This window comes from Epinephelus lanceolatus, chromosome 11 (assembly GCF_041903045.1).
Source record: "Epinephelus lanceolatus isolate andai-2023 chromosome 11, ASM4190304v1, whole genome shotgun sequence".
Classification (NCBI taxonomy): Eukaryota; Metazoa; Chordata; class Actinopteri; order Perciformes; family Serranidae; genus Epinephelus; species Epinephelus lanceolatus.
Window position 1 is genome coordinate 36,814,308 of NC_135744.1, and position 14,553 is coordinate 36,828,860.

Here is a 14,553-nt window from a genome sequence, read left to right on the forward strand (position 1 = left end):
GACTTAAACATTTATAGTCAGATGCAGAGCCTATTTTATTATTTATATGAACCTTATTGTCATATAGAGTGCTGAAGTCACGCCTTCCGGTGAAGCTCATGGGACCTCAGATCGGAAAAAATATGAATGGCAGTGAATGAGGAGAGAAATATTATCTTTTGGTCCCGTTTGAGTTGTGACATGAAATCCAAATATGTCATTAATGAATTTAAAACATAAATGTTACGGTCAAGAAAGTCATACTTTGTGGTAAAACTGTTGAGATATAAGCTTTTGAAAAAAATGTAATTAGAAAAACTACACAGGAGGTGGTCGCGTATGTGACGTCATAGCTTTCGCTGGCTTCCTGCAGCTTGGAGTGACTACAACCTAGCACAAAACACACAGACATCTTCAATCATAAATATATTAATCATAAAACAGTGGAATTTCAGCGGGGAGGCCAAGCTGCAGGAAGCAAGCGAAAGCTATGATATCACATACGCGACCTCCTCCTGTGTACACTTGAGTCTTTCTAATTAAAAAGCTTATATCTCAACAGTTTTACCACATTAACAACATATTTAGATAATATTGCTCTCCCCATTCACTGCCATTCATATTTTTTCTGATCTAAGGTCCCATGAGCTCTACCGGAAGGGGCGTGACTTTGGCACTCTATTATTATATGTTTTTAATAGACACCTCCCTTTGTTAATATTACTAATTTGCACTCTTGGTCACATAGCGGGTTTTCCAGTTTCTGACACCAGTTCAGGGTGTGTGTGTGTGCGCGCGTGTGTGTGTGTGGCCTTAGTTTCTGTGCCGGCTGTCATGCTTTATTGCCCAGGGCACTGCAGCTGTCACTGGACCGAGGCTGAACCTGTTCTCCTGTCTGCCAACAACTTGTTTCTGCAGGAATAGAGGGGAGAGAAATCATCACCTGCCGAAATCCAGCACAGGCACAGCTTCAGTGCTGCGGGGAGAGCTTTCCATTCAGAGGAAAGATGACTTATTTCAAAAAGAAACAATCATATATTACACTGTATATACACATAATAGCTCATGCAACAAAATACCGCTGTGGGAGGAGTGGATCACTTAAAGCTTTATGTCTAAGGTAAAGGGTTTATTTCCTGCAGAGATAACGAGTAACTGAAGAAGTAGAGTGCAGTGAGATCAGTGATTTTACTCCTGCATGCTATCACCACTGTATGGAGTAACTCTTAGTAAATAAACTCGTGAAATTTGACTCTCTACTCTGAAGCCATGATTCATGATCAACACATTTATCAGCATCTTTGTTTGATGAATCCATGAAACCCTACACCCACGTTTATTCTGTCAGACTAAAGCTTTGGCCACAGCATTGCTCTGGAGGTTTTTTTTATTTCCACTGCGAGACACAGATTCACAGAGTTGACTGAAGTTTGTTTATTCTCCTACTTTTGCGGGATGCAGTAGGTCAGAGAGAGCAGAAAGAGTAAACATGGGAAGCTGAACTGAAGTATATTTTAGTTTTTTGTCCACCCGCAAACACACACATACAGTACATACAGTAGGCGTACAAGTCTGCAAACTCTAGTTCTCCTTTTGCTCCTTTATCAGTGGCAAACTGTGTGTCTCCTTTGTTTGTTTCACACAACCTGTCTCACCACACACACACACACAGATACACACACACAGTGAGGAGACAGGCTTGGCAGGCTCTGTGCGGCGCTGACAGGGACCATGCGTCTCGCCTCAGTGGAGTGTGGAGAGATCTGTCAGAGTTGGGCTGACCTCCAGGGTAAGGGCTCTGAGAGAACTCTGAGCCCAGCAGACCGCATTCCTCTCTGGGAACTCTTAAAATCCTGCCTGGGTGTTCATGTTCTGGTGGGAGCTGTTGGACAGACAGTGTGTGAATTTTGTTGTAGTTGGTAATTCACTTGGCTTTGTCGATGCAGGAGTTTGTGCTTGTGATTTTTCAAACCAGTTATCAAACCAGTTTCATATATTTAAAGAAACTCAATACGTACTTTTTAAATATAAACAAAGAACATATGATTTCTAGGGTGTGAAACAATTTAGGGAATTTTAACTGGTGGGCCTGGGGTCACTGCCCATGTGTTGGGAAGCATTTTCCTCCCTGTAGTGTCATTGACAGATGACGGTGAGCCCCTCACAGGTCTAGGAATGCTCTCTGCAGCTGACACTGACCTCTGACCTCAGTGCAGGGAGGTAAGCAAAAACAGGATTTCCCGAGAGGGGGGTCAGTAAAAAATGACTTCATTAATTAAGTACAAACACATCAGCAATATACACATGTTGATAATAACATGAATACTGTGTAAACTCTTTGCTTCGTTTGGTTCCCCCCAAAGCCGGGCATACACTGCACAGTGTAGAGAGTAGAGTAGAGTAGAGTACATTGTCTGCGATGTAAAGCCAAAGATCCCAATGTATGTGCTCACACTGTGCGGTCCGATTGTCAAGCCCTGTACGTGTAAAATAGACTTTAAAAGGGTCCGTCTGCCCCTGTGGACTGTTTAAGCCAGGGGTGTCAAATTAATTTTAGTTCATGGGCCTTATTCAGCTATATTTGATCTCAAATGGGCCGGACCAGTAAAACTACCAAAGAATAACCCAGAAACAACCTTCACATTTTTACTTTTAAAGAAGTACCAGTGCATTTTGAAAACATTTATCTACCTATTTACATGACAGATGATGAACAGCCTGATGTATCTTAGGAAAAAATGCAATGTCAGTTATATATGTTTCCACATTCAGTCAGTCTATGTCTTGCTGTCATTATATTTTTCCATACATTTCCACTCTTTTGCAGTAATGCTGGCATCACCACACCAAACTAAAGTGGAAGCTATTGAGGAAGCAGGTGAAGTTACCTACACCTTACAAACCATTTACAAATCTAAAGTTTTGGCCGTACATTAGCTGTAGGGTTCCACCAAAAGTGCTTTAAAATAGAAGTCTGATACAGATTATTTTGTACTGAAGCTTCTGGTTTGCAATGTTGTGCACAATGTTCAATATCTGTTAATATAAACACAATAAGCATTTATTATTTTTTTTTTCAGAGTACTGTATTGTGGTCAGGGTGGAAAAGCCTCTTAAGCAGCATTTTACATGACCTAGGGTGCTCATTTAACCTGGCCCTGAAAGCTGCACCTGTTAGCCTTTACAACTGCTTAATATTAAGTGTGCAAAGTCTTCTAGTTGACACCCCTGGTTTTGGCTATTGACAGCTGTTGATAAAGATTCCTTTTAGAAACTCAGGGGCTACAGGCAGGGAGAAGTTTGTTTGCTGGCGAAGGTACGGTTTACAGTAATGTGGAGACGGACATCCCCAAAAAGAGCTTAAAAGTCCATTTCTGCAAAAATGGCTCAAGCTGAGTTTTGGTTCCTTCTTTCTCTTGGTTTCCCTCTCTTTCTCTTTCTTTTGCTGTCTTTCACACACGCATAAGTGAGCAAGTTAGCAGCACCAACAAACTAGCTGGGCATAGGCTACACTGTACAATTGACTGAGTGAAAAAAGGGCACTGACCTTGGGAAAATGACCCTGCTTCAACTGATGTCTGGCAGCCAGTCGGGAGCAGATGATTGGGCCTTTCTCCTCCTGTACACTGCACAGCAAATGACGCCAGACGAAGCTGAAATACTGTCTGACTCTAAAATGAGTCGTGAGGCTCAAAAGTTAGGAAAGATTAACTCATGTTCTTCTTTCTCTGTCAATGCTGTGAATACAGAAAAGAAAATTCAATACACAGGGATAATGGCTTTTACTGTCCCTGGATTCACCTGACCAGTGAACTTTATGGAAAAAAGCTTATTTTTTGTACTGTTCATGAATAATTTAGTTTCCTTTGGAAAGCCTGATACAATAATTTTAGCCTTAATTGTTTTGGAAAAAGCAGCGAGGCTGCATCAGCAGGGATGGACGCTCTAAGGTGTAAACCTCTGTTTCACCTCATTGTGGGAATCTTGAGTCTGAACATGTGAATACACGGTGAAGCTGAGTGCATGTGGCAGTGAAGTGTCAAATAAATCCACTCACAGCTAATGTGGCCCCCTAGTTCAGCTACAATGAGTAAGGTTTCCAGCAACATGGGTCTAGTTTTTGTCCAGTGGCTTTTCCTCGACTCCATCCACTGTGGATATCACTCCTCCCTAAGGAGAAATCAGTGACGTACCAAGCTTTGATTTCACAACTGCTTCCATTTACTACTTTCTAGAAAACCTGTCCGTCCGAACAATAACTGCTCGTCCAATTCACAAGTGTGTGAAAAATGGGACTTTCATCCTGTTTCCATCATCAGAACACATTATGAAGACGGGCTTTCATCTAAGCATTAAATCAAGAGGCTGAAATTGTGAGAGTGGTGTCTGCCGGTGTGAAACTGTGATTAAGGATGTGATGAGATGAAGGTTTGATGTTTTTGAGGGGGGCCCAGAGAGAGGAAGGGCCAACAGTAAGAAAAGAGAAAGGAAGGATGAAAGGGAATGCAGAATGGAGATAAGGAGAGAGGGGAAGAAAACCGCAAAGTAGAAAATAAAATGCAGAAGGGAGAAAAGTGAAGTGGACAGGACATGAGAAAGGAAGCAAAGGAACAACGAGAGGAAGGAGATGATGAGTGTGTGAAAGTGAATGGAGTGGGAGAGATGGAAGTGCAAAGGGGTCAACAGAAAAAGAGAAAAGTGGAGGAGCAGGGGACGACAAAAAGAGCTCAAAATGGAGGGAATATTTAGCAGTGGATGAAAAAAGGGAAGGGTAAAGAGAAAGTATGAGTAGAGAGGCTACTGGAGGTGAAGGGCAAAAGGAAGAAATGACTGAGGAGAGCAAAAAGCTGAACAAAATAAAGGGAAGGAGGGAGCGACCGTGTGAGAGACGGTGCGAGAATGTAACCAGAGAGGAGATGTGAGAGTGAAAGTTGGCCGTCTCCTGGCTCAGCACGCTTCCATAATTAAAACCACCCGCTCCTCGGGTCCCAAAACAATGCTGAATCGCCACATTTAGCATGCCGAAAGGGAGCGAGACATGTTCACAGCCCAGGCTGTTCTCAGGGATCACCACACGCAGTGATTGAGCTGCTCAGACGGAGTGTCTCTCATACACTCACACACTTAGACAGTACAAGGGAACCACAGATACATGCATAATTACCACATGCAAGATCCAAACACATTTTAAAACGTGTTTTTACATACAGAATACTGGCAGATGAGAAGTGTTTGGGATTCTCTATGTCTGTTGCATCACATTGTGCATTTTGTATGTACATTATGGTGAACAACATCATCGCCAAAGCTGAAACAGTTAGTCAATGAATAGATAAGTTGTATGTTTTTCTGTGTCATTGTTCAAGCAAACATTCCCATGTTACTACTTCTCGATGTCAAAATTGGCAGCTTTTCTTTGTCATATACATTGAATGGCTTTGGGTTTTTGACAGCAACGAGCAATCTGGAGAAACAACCTTGGGCTTTATGAAATTGTAAAGGGCATTTTTTTCTTTTAATCAAATGTATTAATAGTTGATTAACAAATTAACTGATAAAGAAAATAATAGTTAGTTGCAGCACAACCAACTGTAGGTTTTGTTTCTGTTGTGTGTCTTTCACACGAGGTGTAAATGGCTTTTCAGGTTTGAAAATACCATTATGTTAAAGTCAAACATCTTGTGTGTTTTGACCTAACTAGTTAGGGACGTTTAAAAATGCATTTCTCCCAACTGTCTTTTTGAAATTAGTTGAGAATTGTACCCAAAATGTACGACTCTGACTGGAGCTAACAGAGGAAATCCTAACAAAGTTTTTTTTACTGTCACCAAATTGTCAGTTATCTAAGACATAATACAGAATCTTCATTTGAAGGGTGTATAACAGACTAACCCACAAGGTCCCACACAGCATCAACTGCTCTCCTGCTTATTACAGGACACAACAGCCAAACCTAAACCTGTGAGACCTGCAGCAAATGTTGCGTTTCCTTTGCGTTTCCACTCGACTCGCTCTTTTTTGGTTTTCCATTAGCAACAGTTGTGGATAGCCTGCTACGTGCTACTTTTTTGGCACCACTTCTGTCGGGGTTTCAAGCAAGGTAAGCCAGCAATAGAAGATGGAGTTAAAACATCGTACACCAGTAGGTAGTCTGAAAGACACGAGACATCCTGCCCAAACCCACTATTTTGAAAGCTAAGCTAACATCAGTAGCGAGCGCAATTTTTTTATTCACTGGACTCAAATATAAAAAAAATGGCAGCCTGCAAAACTACGCCACACACTGTGCCGCAAAATTGAGGAATAGCAGATCTTCCTCTTTTTGGTTGCCAATGGAAGGACTCAGCAAGTGTCACGTTGAAAATAATTTCACAAAAGTTTTATGCAGATCGCTATGACAACTAGCTGAAAATCCCACCCACACTGCTGGTGTACTATCTGCAGAGGAAAACGAAATGGAGAAAAGCACCTGGTACCAAATGTGAGTTGAGCTGAACCATGCCGTGAAAATGAGGCAAAGGACTCACATCGTACAAAACCCGTAAACTGGTGACATAATGTTGTATCAATAAGTAAGTTCACCAAGCATGCAAGCTGAAATGTTTGTGGTCAGTTGCATCTATTGATGTGAATGATGAGTGTCAACACACCAGTCAGCTGCAACAGGTGACTATTAGAACTTATATAAATCTTTAAGTTCCCAACATCTCTCCCTAAGAATTATATTTTTTGTGGTGTTCAAAGTTGGTTAAGCACTGATGGTGTTTTCAGTCTCTGTAGACTGTGTACAGTTATACTGAGATGTCAGCCATGAAGGCTTATTGATCTGCACTCTCTTTTCGTTCAGTGGTTAGACCTTTACCACAAACTGTTCGTTCAACTGTACATCTTTAATACCAATGGAGCGATGTCACAGACTGTTAAATGTTGGCAGCAAAGCTCAGGTTTCATGTAAAAACTCCTTGCTTCTCTGTAAGCTCTCACTTGTAAGAAAGGATTTATAAAGATAGATGTTGGTTAAATCATTAAAAAAGCTTTAAATATGTAACAAAATACATGTTTGTCTGAAGGTATCTCCGCAGGGCACCTCAAAAATGTGTTTTCTCCTACACGTAAGTGCTATATCGTAGGCAACTGGACTTGCTTGTGTTTCTTGAAGACGTTTCGCCTCTCATCCAAGAAGCTTCTTCAGTTCTAAATGACTGGTATGAAGTTGCAGGCTATAAACCCTGTGTGGGTGGGAACCCTTGCAGAGTCGTAGGGGTCACGTGAGTTCTTAGTTCCCACCCACACAGGGTTTATAGCCTGCAACTTCGTACCAGTCATTTAGAACTAAAGAAGCTTCTTGGATGAGAGGCGAAATGTCTAGTTGCCACGATATTATCACTTACGATTATTACCATGACCTGGATGACTGAGAATCTTCACTGACGTTTTCTCCTACAGTTTGCTCGAAGATTATAGCCAATCTTACTGTGAGAAATTGAGACTCATTGCTGTTGATTGACACCATTGGCTGACACTGAACTAAGTTTCCAGTGGTATCATCGTCACTTTTGTATTTGTGTCAGCTGCCCCAACTCATATTCATTCAGCAGAATGTTTAATATTGTACACATGGATAGGAAGTGCGTACCACACATGGCTGCTGGATTCTCTTGATATTATAAGATTAAGCTAGAATTGTAGAATAACAAGATCACATGAAAATCCATCTTGTCAGGCCTCAAGTAGTCTCTATATACAGACTCTACATTCAGTGAATGTAGAGTCTGTAGGCAAACCCCGGAGATCTTGCCTCCGGAAGAAGAGCAGAAGAGCCCTGGTTTCTGGTTGTAGGCTGTTTGTAGTCCGCGTGATATTGACCAATTATTTTTGAGCCGGCTGCAGTTGTTGCCAGGTTAAACAGTCCGTGCAGTGAACTACCGAGGCAGAACATAAGTGGCGTCACTGCAAACTCTGAATCCATCGCAATGGTTCAGCATATTTACTTATATATAAACGGAAGTCGGAAACGGAAATTCGCCTCCTCTGCCCAAATCAAACCGGAATGCCAAAAAATCGGGGGTCTGCCCCCAGAGGCTGTATCGCCGTCTGCCGGAAGTCAGACGCCGAATACAGCCGATGGGTTCCGGGAATGGGCCTCAAGCAATGTGTTTGTGGCTGCAGCATTTCGGACCAATCAGAGTTCTGTGAGGAACTACTGGCAGCCTCGGGCGTGGTTTAGGTGTGTGTGACAACACGGTGAGGTGACTGTTCATTCAAAACAACAATGGGGCCTCCCAAAGAGGTTAGTGTAGATGCTGCAATAGCATCAGTTGTATCAGAAGTGGAGAGTATTTCTTCATTGACAGAAGAGCAAAGAACGGCACTGAAGAGATGGAGAAATTGTTTTCGCTCTTTTCCCAAATGGCTTTGATTGATCTAATTGGTTGAAGTTAGCCTGTAGCAGGCAGACAGTTCATCCAATCACCTGCCAAGTATTTTTTGAAAGCGCCTGTCCTTTTCCACAGTTTTCAATGAGATGGTTCTGTGTAACAAATCGTCTGGTGTGTCAGGTTAAGGAAGTGGAACAAGTGGCCAAAACATAACAGTCAGGGAGTGATGTCTGAATGTAGAGCCAGTTCTCTAGTGAATGTCAGATCAATGTGAACACATACTATACCAAACAGAGGCTGCTTCTCATAAAGTGTGAACACATACAGTATCTACAGGAACTCTTGGTATCATTAACATTTTACCATAGGACATCTCAGTTTAGATTTGGGCCATTACTGCCAGTCAGTAGCATATATTGCGTGTTCATCTGAGGGTGGGCGAAAGTGATCGACTGCATGTGTTACCTCTGTCACTGTGTGAGAACAGTCTTATCTTTGCCTTGGTTTGTTTCTGTTTTAACATTTGTTTGTGTGTGTGCTCTCTCCACAGTTTTGGCAAGCAGCTGGGGGGCAGACGAGGCTGTGAATGCATCACTTTGGAGCCGTCAGAAATGATTGTGGTGAGTAGAGACGCTGCCTCTTTCCCTCTTTTAGACTCTCTATCTTTGTCTCTCTCCCAGGCACCTCTCTTTTTTATCGTCCCACATCTCCCATCTCTGTCCTTTGATATTACTCCCGTTATTCCATTTTTATTTGATGTCTGCATCACCTTTTTTCTCCCGTACTCCTCTCTTGTTAATCCCTTTTCTCTTTCTTTCATCCCTCTCCCTCTTCCTGTCTGTCTCCCCCATCTCTGCTCTTCCCCTCTGTACTCTCCCCCGTCTCCCTGTGCGCACTGTATCTCTGTCTACAAATTCAAATTCAAATGAGCTTCATTGGCAGGATGTGTTGCCAAAGCACTTGCCATTGAAAAATTTAATTATGTATTATGTAGCAAGCCCAGGCAATCTAAAATAGAATTAACTGTATAATATGTATTTGTTTACCCTGTTGGCCCAAACATAAGATGGTATTTCTTCAATGGAAATTATGTTTGAAAAGCAGGGGTTAAATTATGTTGTATGAATTATGTCTACACTGTTACCTACCAAAGTAGAAAAGTGCACCCAGTAGAGTGCAGAACTCCGCCAGTTGGCTGCCAGAGCCCACTGTGGTGATTCTCGACAATTCTGTTCAAGCAGACATGCTGCAGCGCAATTCATAGGCATCCCAGAAGCATCCCAGAAGCTAATAAAAATATGCGACTCTTTCATCTATTATGGAGCTGCAGCACGTTGCACCGAGCAGACTGAGTTTTCCTGCTAACAGGCACAGTATTTGAAATATAGATACAATGTAATAATGATGAAAGATTTTTTTTTAGTAACTAAAACACAGCCACAAATCTTTGATCCATGTGGTTGGATCGTTTGAGTCATTCATAACTGGACTTTTAACGGTATTCACTTTGTCTGTAGGCTCTAGCATTACAACGTAATTAACAATAAACACAATTAAAATACACCAAAAGAGAAATCATTTAAAAGTGTAGCCTGCTTACTTATGGTAGAAGCACAAATATCAAGGGAAAATGACCTATTCAGCAAAATCAAGCAGCCAAAATGCTCCCAGTGTGGTACAAACAGAATCGGGTTCCAGCTATGGCAGCCTAATCAGGCACAACTATGGGAGGTGGAATTGTCCCTCCCGGCTTCCTTACAGTCAAGATGGTGGTGAAGATAACAAAAACATTTGACTTACTCATCTCGTGCCTTCCTCTGCCTAACTTTAGTGTATCATAACATATCGGTGTATGGAATTAATCTGCAGATGCTCCCGTTTAAACAACATTAAACTTTTCTATGGATGGAGTTTTTGAGCCACAACAAAGACCGAAATGTGGCCTGCAACAGACAAGGTAAAGCTTGTTGTTTTAAGCCAAGCCGATTTCCGGAAAACCTTTGGCCCCTACCGGCCGGCTAAGAAAAGTGATGAGTCAGCAGTCAATGACAGTATAAAACAGTCAGTTAAACAGGTTTTACAACAATTGGGAGTCACCACGACATCAAGAGGGCCTTTAGCATCAAGTCGTAAGTGCGCACACAAAACAGTAGGCTGATTGCTCCAGTAGTTTGTTAGCCAGATAAAAGCACACACTCACACAAACACACCACCAAACACATGATCCTTTTCAGGTTCACGCCTAGCGTGTATAATAACATGGGGGAAAAAATCTTTAAAAAAAAAATTTAAAAAAAAACCACCAGCTCCTACAGGGCGCAGTGCATTATGGGATGTTTGTAGCCTTGATGTTGCTATGGTAGCAAGTTTATCCAGCAAGATCTGCAACTCTCATCCTTCTCTTATTCTAGCAGTATATGTGACAGTGCGGGCAAAGGAACTCTTTGCTGTTTTCCAAAGCCAGTTTATTAGTCACAGTGGTGTCATGTCCTGTCTAAGATCTTTCTCTTGTAGCGTGGTAAATAGACCCCCCCCCCAGCACAGACTTGACATCTGTGTAATTACTGGTAAACTATCTTCTTAAACGTTGGAGAATGTTTAAATGTACTTTTTCAGCTCACATTTAACATGCCATATTTTGCATACAAATGCAGTGTGTTTCTGTCTGCCTCCACAAGGTCGCAGTCTCCATCTTCTCCCTAAATGTCCTCCCTGTTCTCGTATCTTCCTTCTCCAGAGTCTTTGTGTCTGGGGGACTAGAGGGATCATGTGGGATAAGAAAGGATAAGCAGTAAAGTTTTACACAGAAAGCAGCAGGTAGCATCACTTCCACTGATGTTATTATAAGGAATATAAAACTCTAAACAGATATGACCTCGTTGCTTGATTCGTACCTGTCCTTTATCTTTGACCTGTATCAGTAAAGTGAGGGGACTCTCAGGTGTTACAAGAAGTCAGCAAATGCAAATTTTTCCAGAGAATTTTCAAAGAAACCCTCATCTGAGATTTCTGTTGCTGTGACTGTACAGACTTGCATAACTGTCATTACTGTAGCCAGGGGAACAATGATGAAACCTTATCATCCTTACATAGACTGTCACTCTGCTCACTTAAAACTGAGGTAATAATGTGCAAGATTTCATTTAAATTAATGTCAGATTTACCACTCTTTATCGCTCCTTGTTCGTAACACTAATAATTTGACCAGTTTTGTTCTGAAAGTATTTATATTTAGTGCTCCAGGCAGTTCTTTTCTGGGAAAATTCCCCAGTTTGTAGGAAGTCATTTTCCTCTACAGCTGAAAAGAACAAAGTAGAGTATCTTTTAGAGACACTTTATGCACCACGGATTGTATTAATTAACTGTAGAATTTTATATGACAGACACAGTTAATAATGTTGGCATATCAACACAATTGAAAATCACTGCTTTTCAAATCAGAAAAGTATGAAACTTTTTAAGTGTAAGGACAATATGTTGAGGTTTTGCGGTGTGTTATGTGTTGGTGGTTTGTCATTTTAAGACTTCAGCTTTTGTGCAGATTGAACAAACCAGATTCATGTTAATTAGTTAGTGTTAGAGGTGCTGGTCAAAGCCAGGCTAGCTGTTTTTCCCCTATTTACAGCCTTTGTGCTAGGCTAAGTTAGCCTGCTGGCAGTAGACTCCTATTTTATGGCACAGACATGAGAATGGTCTTGATCTTCTCATTTAACTCTAGGCAAGAAGGCAAATACATGGATTTCCAAATGTCAAACTTAAAATTTATGTGAACTCCTACACCACTGCTTCACATAAATTTTCCTCTAATATCATACACATAAGAAAATGTCTAAAAACACCAGAATTCTTATTACGTTATTAACGATTCTGACCCTAATACAACCACTGTTTTGTCCTTAATCATACAACATACTTTATGTATCCTTTCAGGGTAAGTAAGTGGCTGAACATTACAAAGTAACGCAACTCGCACATTTTTAACCCATTCCAAATTATGCTGTTTCATACATTACATAGAGTTTAGAACTCAACAGTATTCAGTGTTTATTTGCTTGTGTGTGCGGTTCATTCAGGTTTTCTTTTTTGTAAAGAGAGAAAGAAAGAAACAGGGAGAGAGTAGATGAATAATCAGGAAAATAATGAGGCACTAGTAGCCTCAAGGTAAAAGAAAGAGTGTTTGTAACAGAGCTACAAACCTGGAGGAGGGGGAAGTAAATGAGTAACACTCCCCTTGTGAACCAATGGAATTTTTTGATCAAATAGTCCCAGGAAACAAGGAGCTACAGCTACTAAACTCAGGAGATCCCCTTTGCTCCTTGCATAACCACCACCTCCAAAGAATTGTTTCAGTTAAATAAATTAGATAACAGAGCAGTGACGAAGCAACAACTGTGATACAGGTTTGTCATGTTTCTTTTTAGCTGTTGCGTGACTATCATGTCTTAAAACTGTAGATGTTGGAAGGGAGACGTGCTAAAGTAGAAATGAACTAACTGGAAGTCGATTATCTTTGCTTAAACAGCAGTAAACATTACAGTAAATGTCACTGCTTGGCTACTGTGTGAATAAATGCCGCACTGAATTTGTAGCAGCCTTGAAGCTTGTGTTTGACTACTTAGTAACATTCAGGGCTCCAAATTCCCCCACTATAGTTCCAGGCACATCAGGACATTATCTTCCTGTAAAGTTCCTGCATTGACAAAGGGTTATAATAGCGAGGTGCCCTTTCATCAAGGCACTTAATCCTAAACTACCCCTGTGGGTCCATTCAGAGGCTATTGCGACAGTAAAAGGGAGTGGTGGGAGTACTGATGATCTTCTAGGTAAGACGGTTTGATACTGTGTGAATGTAAAGTTGGGCGTTGCAGGAAAAGAGCCAGCACGCTCTGTTACCTGGGGAAGAAAGGGTAAAATCAGTTTGAATAAAAGAAAATAAGATAGTTTGTGGCTGAGGGAATAGATTTGAACTAATGTTGCCTGAGTTTGTATTAAACCATCCACTGTGTGTGTGATCCCGGAGGAGTAGAGAGAGATGGTGATGGTGATGGTGATGAAGGGGGGGGGAAGGAGGAGAGCAGTGAGCCCTACAAGAACACAAAGCTGATCAGCTGTTCGGAGCCTCAGGGAGAACGTGAGGTGTTTTTCTGTCTGTGTCTTCATATATGGGCATGTTTGTTGACAAGCATTTGCATTTCTTTCTGAGAATCAGGAAATGAGATTATGTAGAGGCTGTTATTGTTGTTATTATCCAAGCATATCCTTGTTTTGTCCACCTTTTTTTTTTAATGGTCTGTGGCGCAGCAGAGCAGGGTGGTGTTTGGATATTAAGTATCAAGACTAATAGGAAGGAAAGAACTGCCAAGCTGTAGGGCCAGATTCAGAAACAGGTTTTTTGACAGGTAGGTTTTCACACTCAAGGAAATTTCCCTTGGTGTCGTGGTGCATAGAATTCAGCAAAACCTAAGAAATGAAATGTAAATTTACATTGCCATATGCAAAGTGCACAGTATATTCTATAATATAAACAGCTATACAGAGATTTAAAACAAAGAGAATGAAATGCACAACATATGGAATATGCACATGTTCTCAGTTTAAAAAACGTGCAATATGCAAAAACACAGGTGGGGATACACAGAACTACGCTAATGTGATGAGTGGTGTTGGCGGTGGAGGATAACAGATGTGCAATGGCAATAATGATAATAATATAAGTCTTTGAAATTGGCAGATTATGACTACCTCATATATATTTAGACAGATTTGTGTTATACACAGAGCTGAGTGAAAGAAAAGATGTTCCAGTTTTCAAAGGCAAAATCAGTCTTAAACATCCTGTGATTATTACACTGCTGGGCCAGTTTCTCCCAGAAGGATCTGACAGCACATCTATGTCTAAGACTAATTGGAGATTTTGTACAATGCTACAAGATAACAGTTAAGACGATAAAAATCAATATAAACATACCCACTCAGCTTAGAGTATGGACAGAAAACCCCATGAACACAATTCAGCTTTTAGGAAGAGCAATTAAGGGAAGCCTGTTTAAGATATTACATGGTGTCACAGAGATGTAACACTTTCTAAACCCTCCACATTCTCAGTTTGTGTCGTGTGCATTCAGACTTTTGTTTTGTTTGATGCCTGATAAGAATCTATGACCAAAATGTAACTGCTTCTTTAATACACTTCATG

At 41.1% G+C, this 14,553-nt stretch overlaps 1 protein-coding gene across 2 annotated transcripts in view; it reads left to right on the forward strand.

Moving 5' to 3' along the window:
* Positions 1–14,553, forward strand: part of rapgef6 (Rap guanine nucleotide exchange factor (GEF) 6) — a 181,568-nt gene that overhangs the window by 59,162 nt on the left and 107,853 nt on the right. For both annotated transcript variants that reach the window (XM_078172587.1, XM_078172591.1), the window contains one exon: positions 8,908–8,977. In XM_078172587.1, the coding sequence (XP_078028713.1) occupies positions 8,908–8,977 (70 nt within the window). The remainder of the gene's footprint in view (positions 1–8,907; positions 8,978–14,553) is intronic.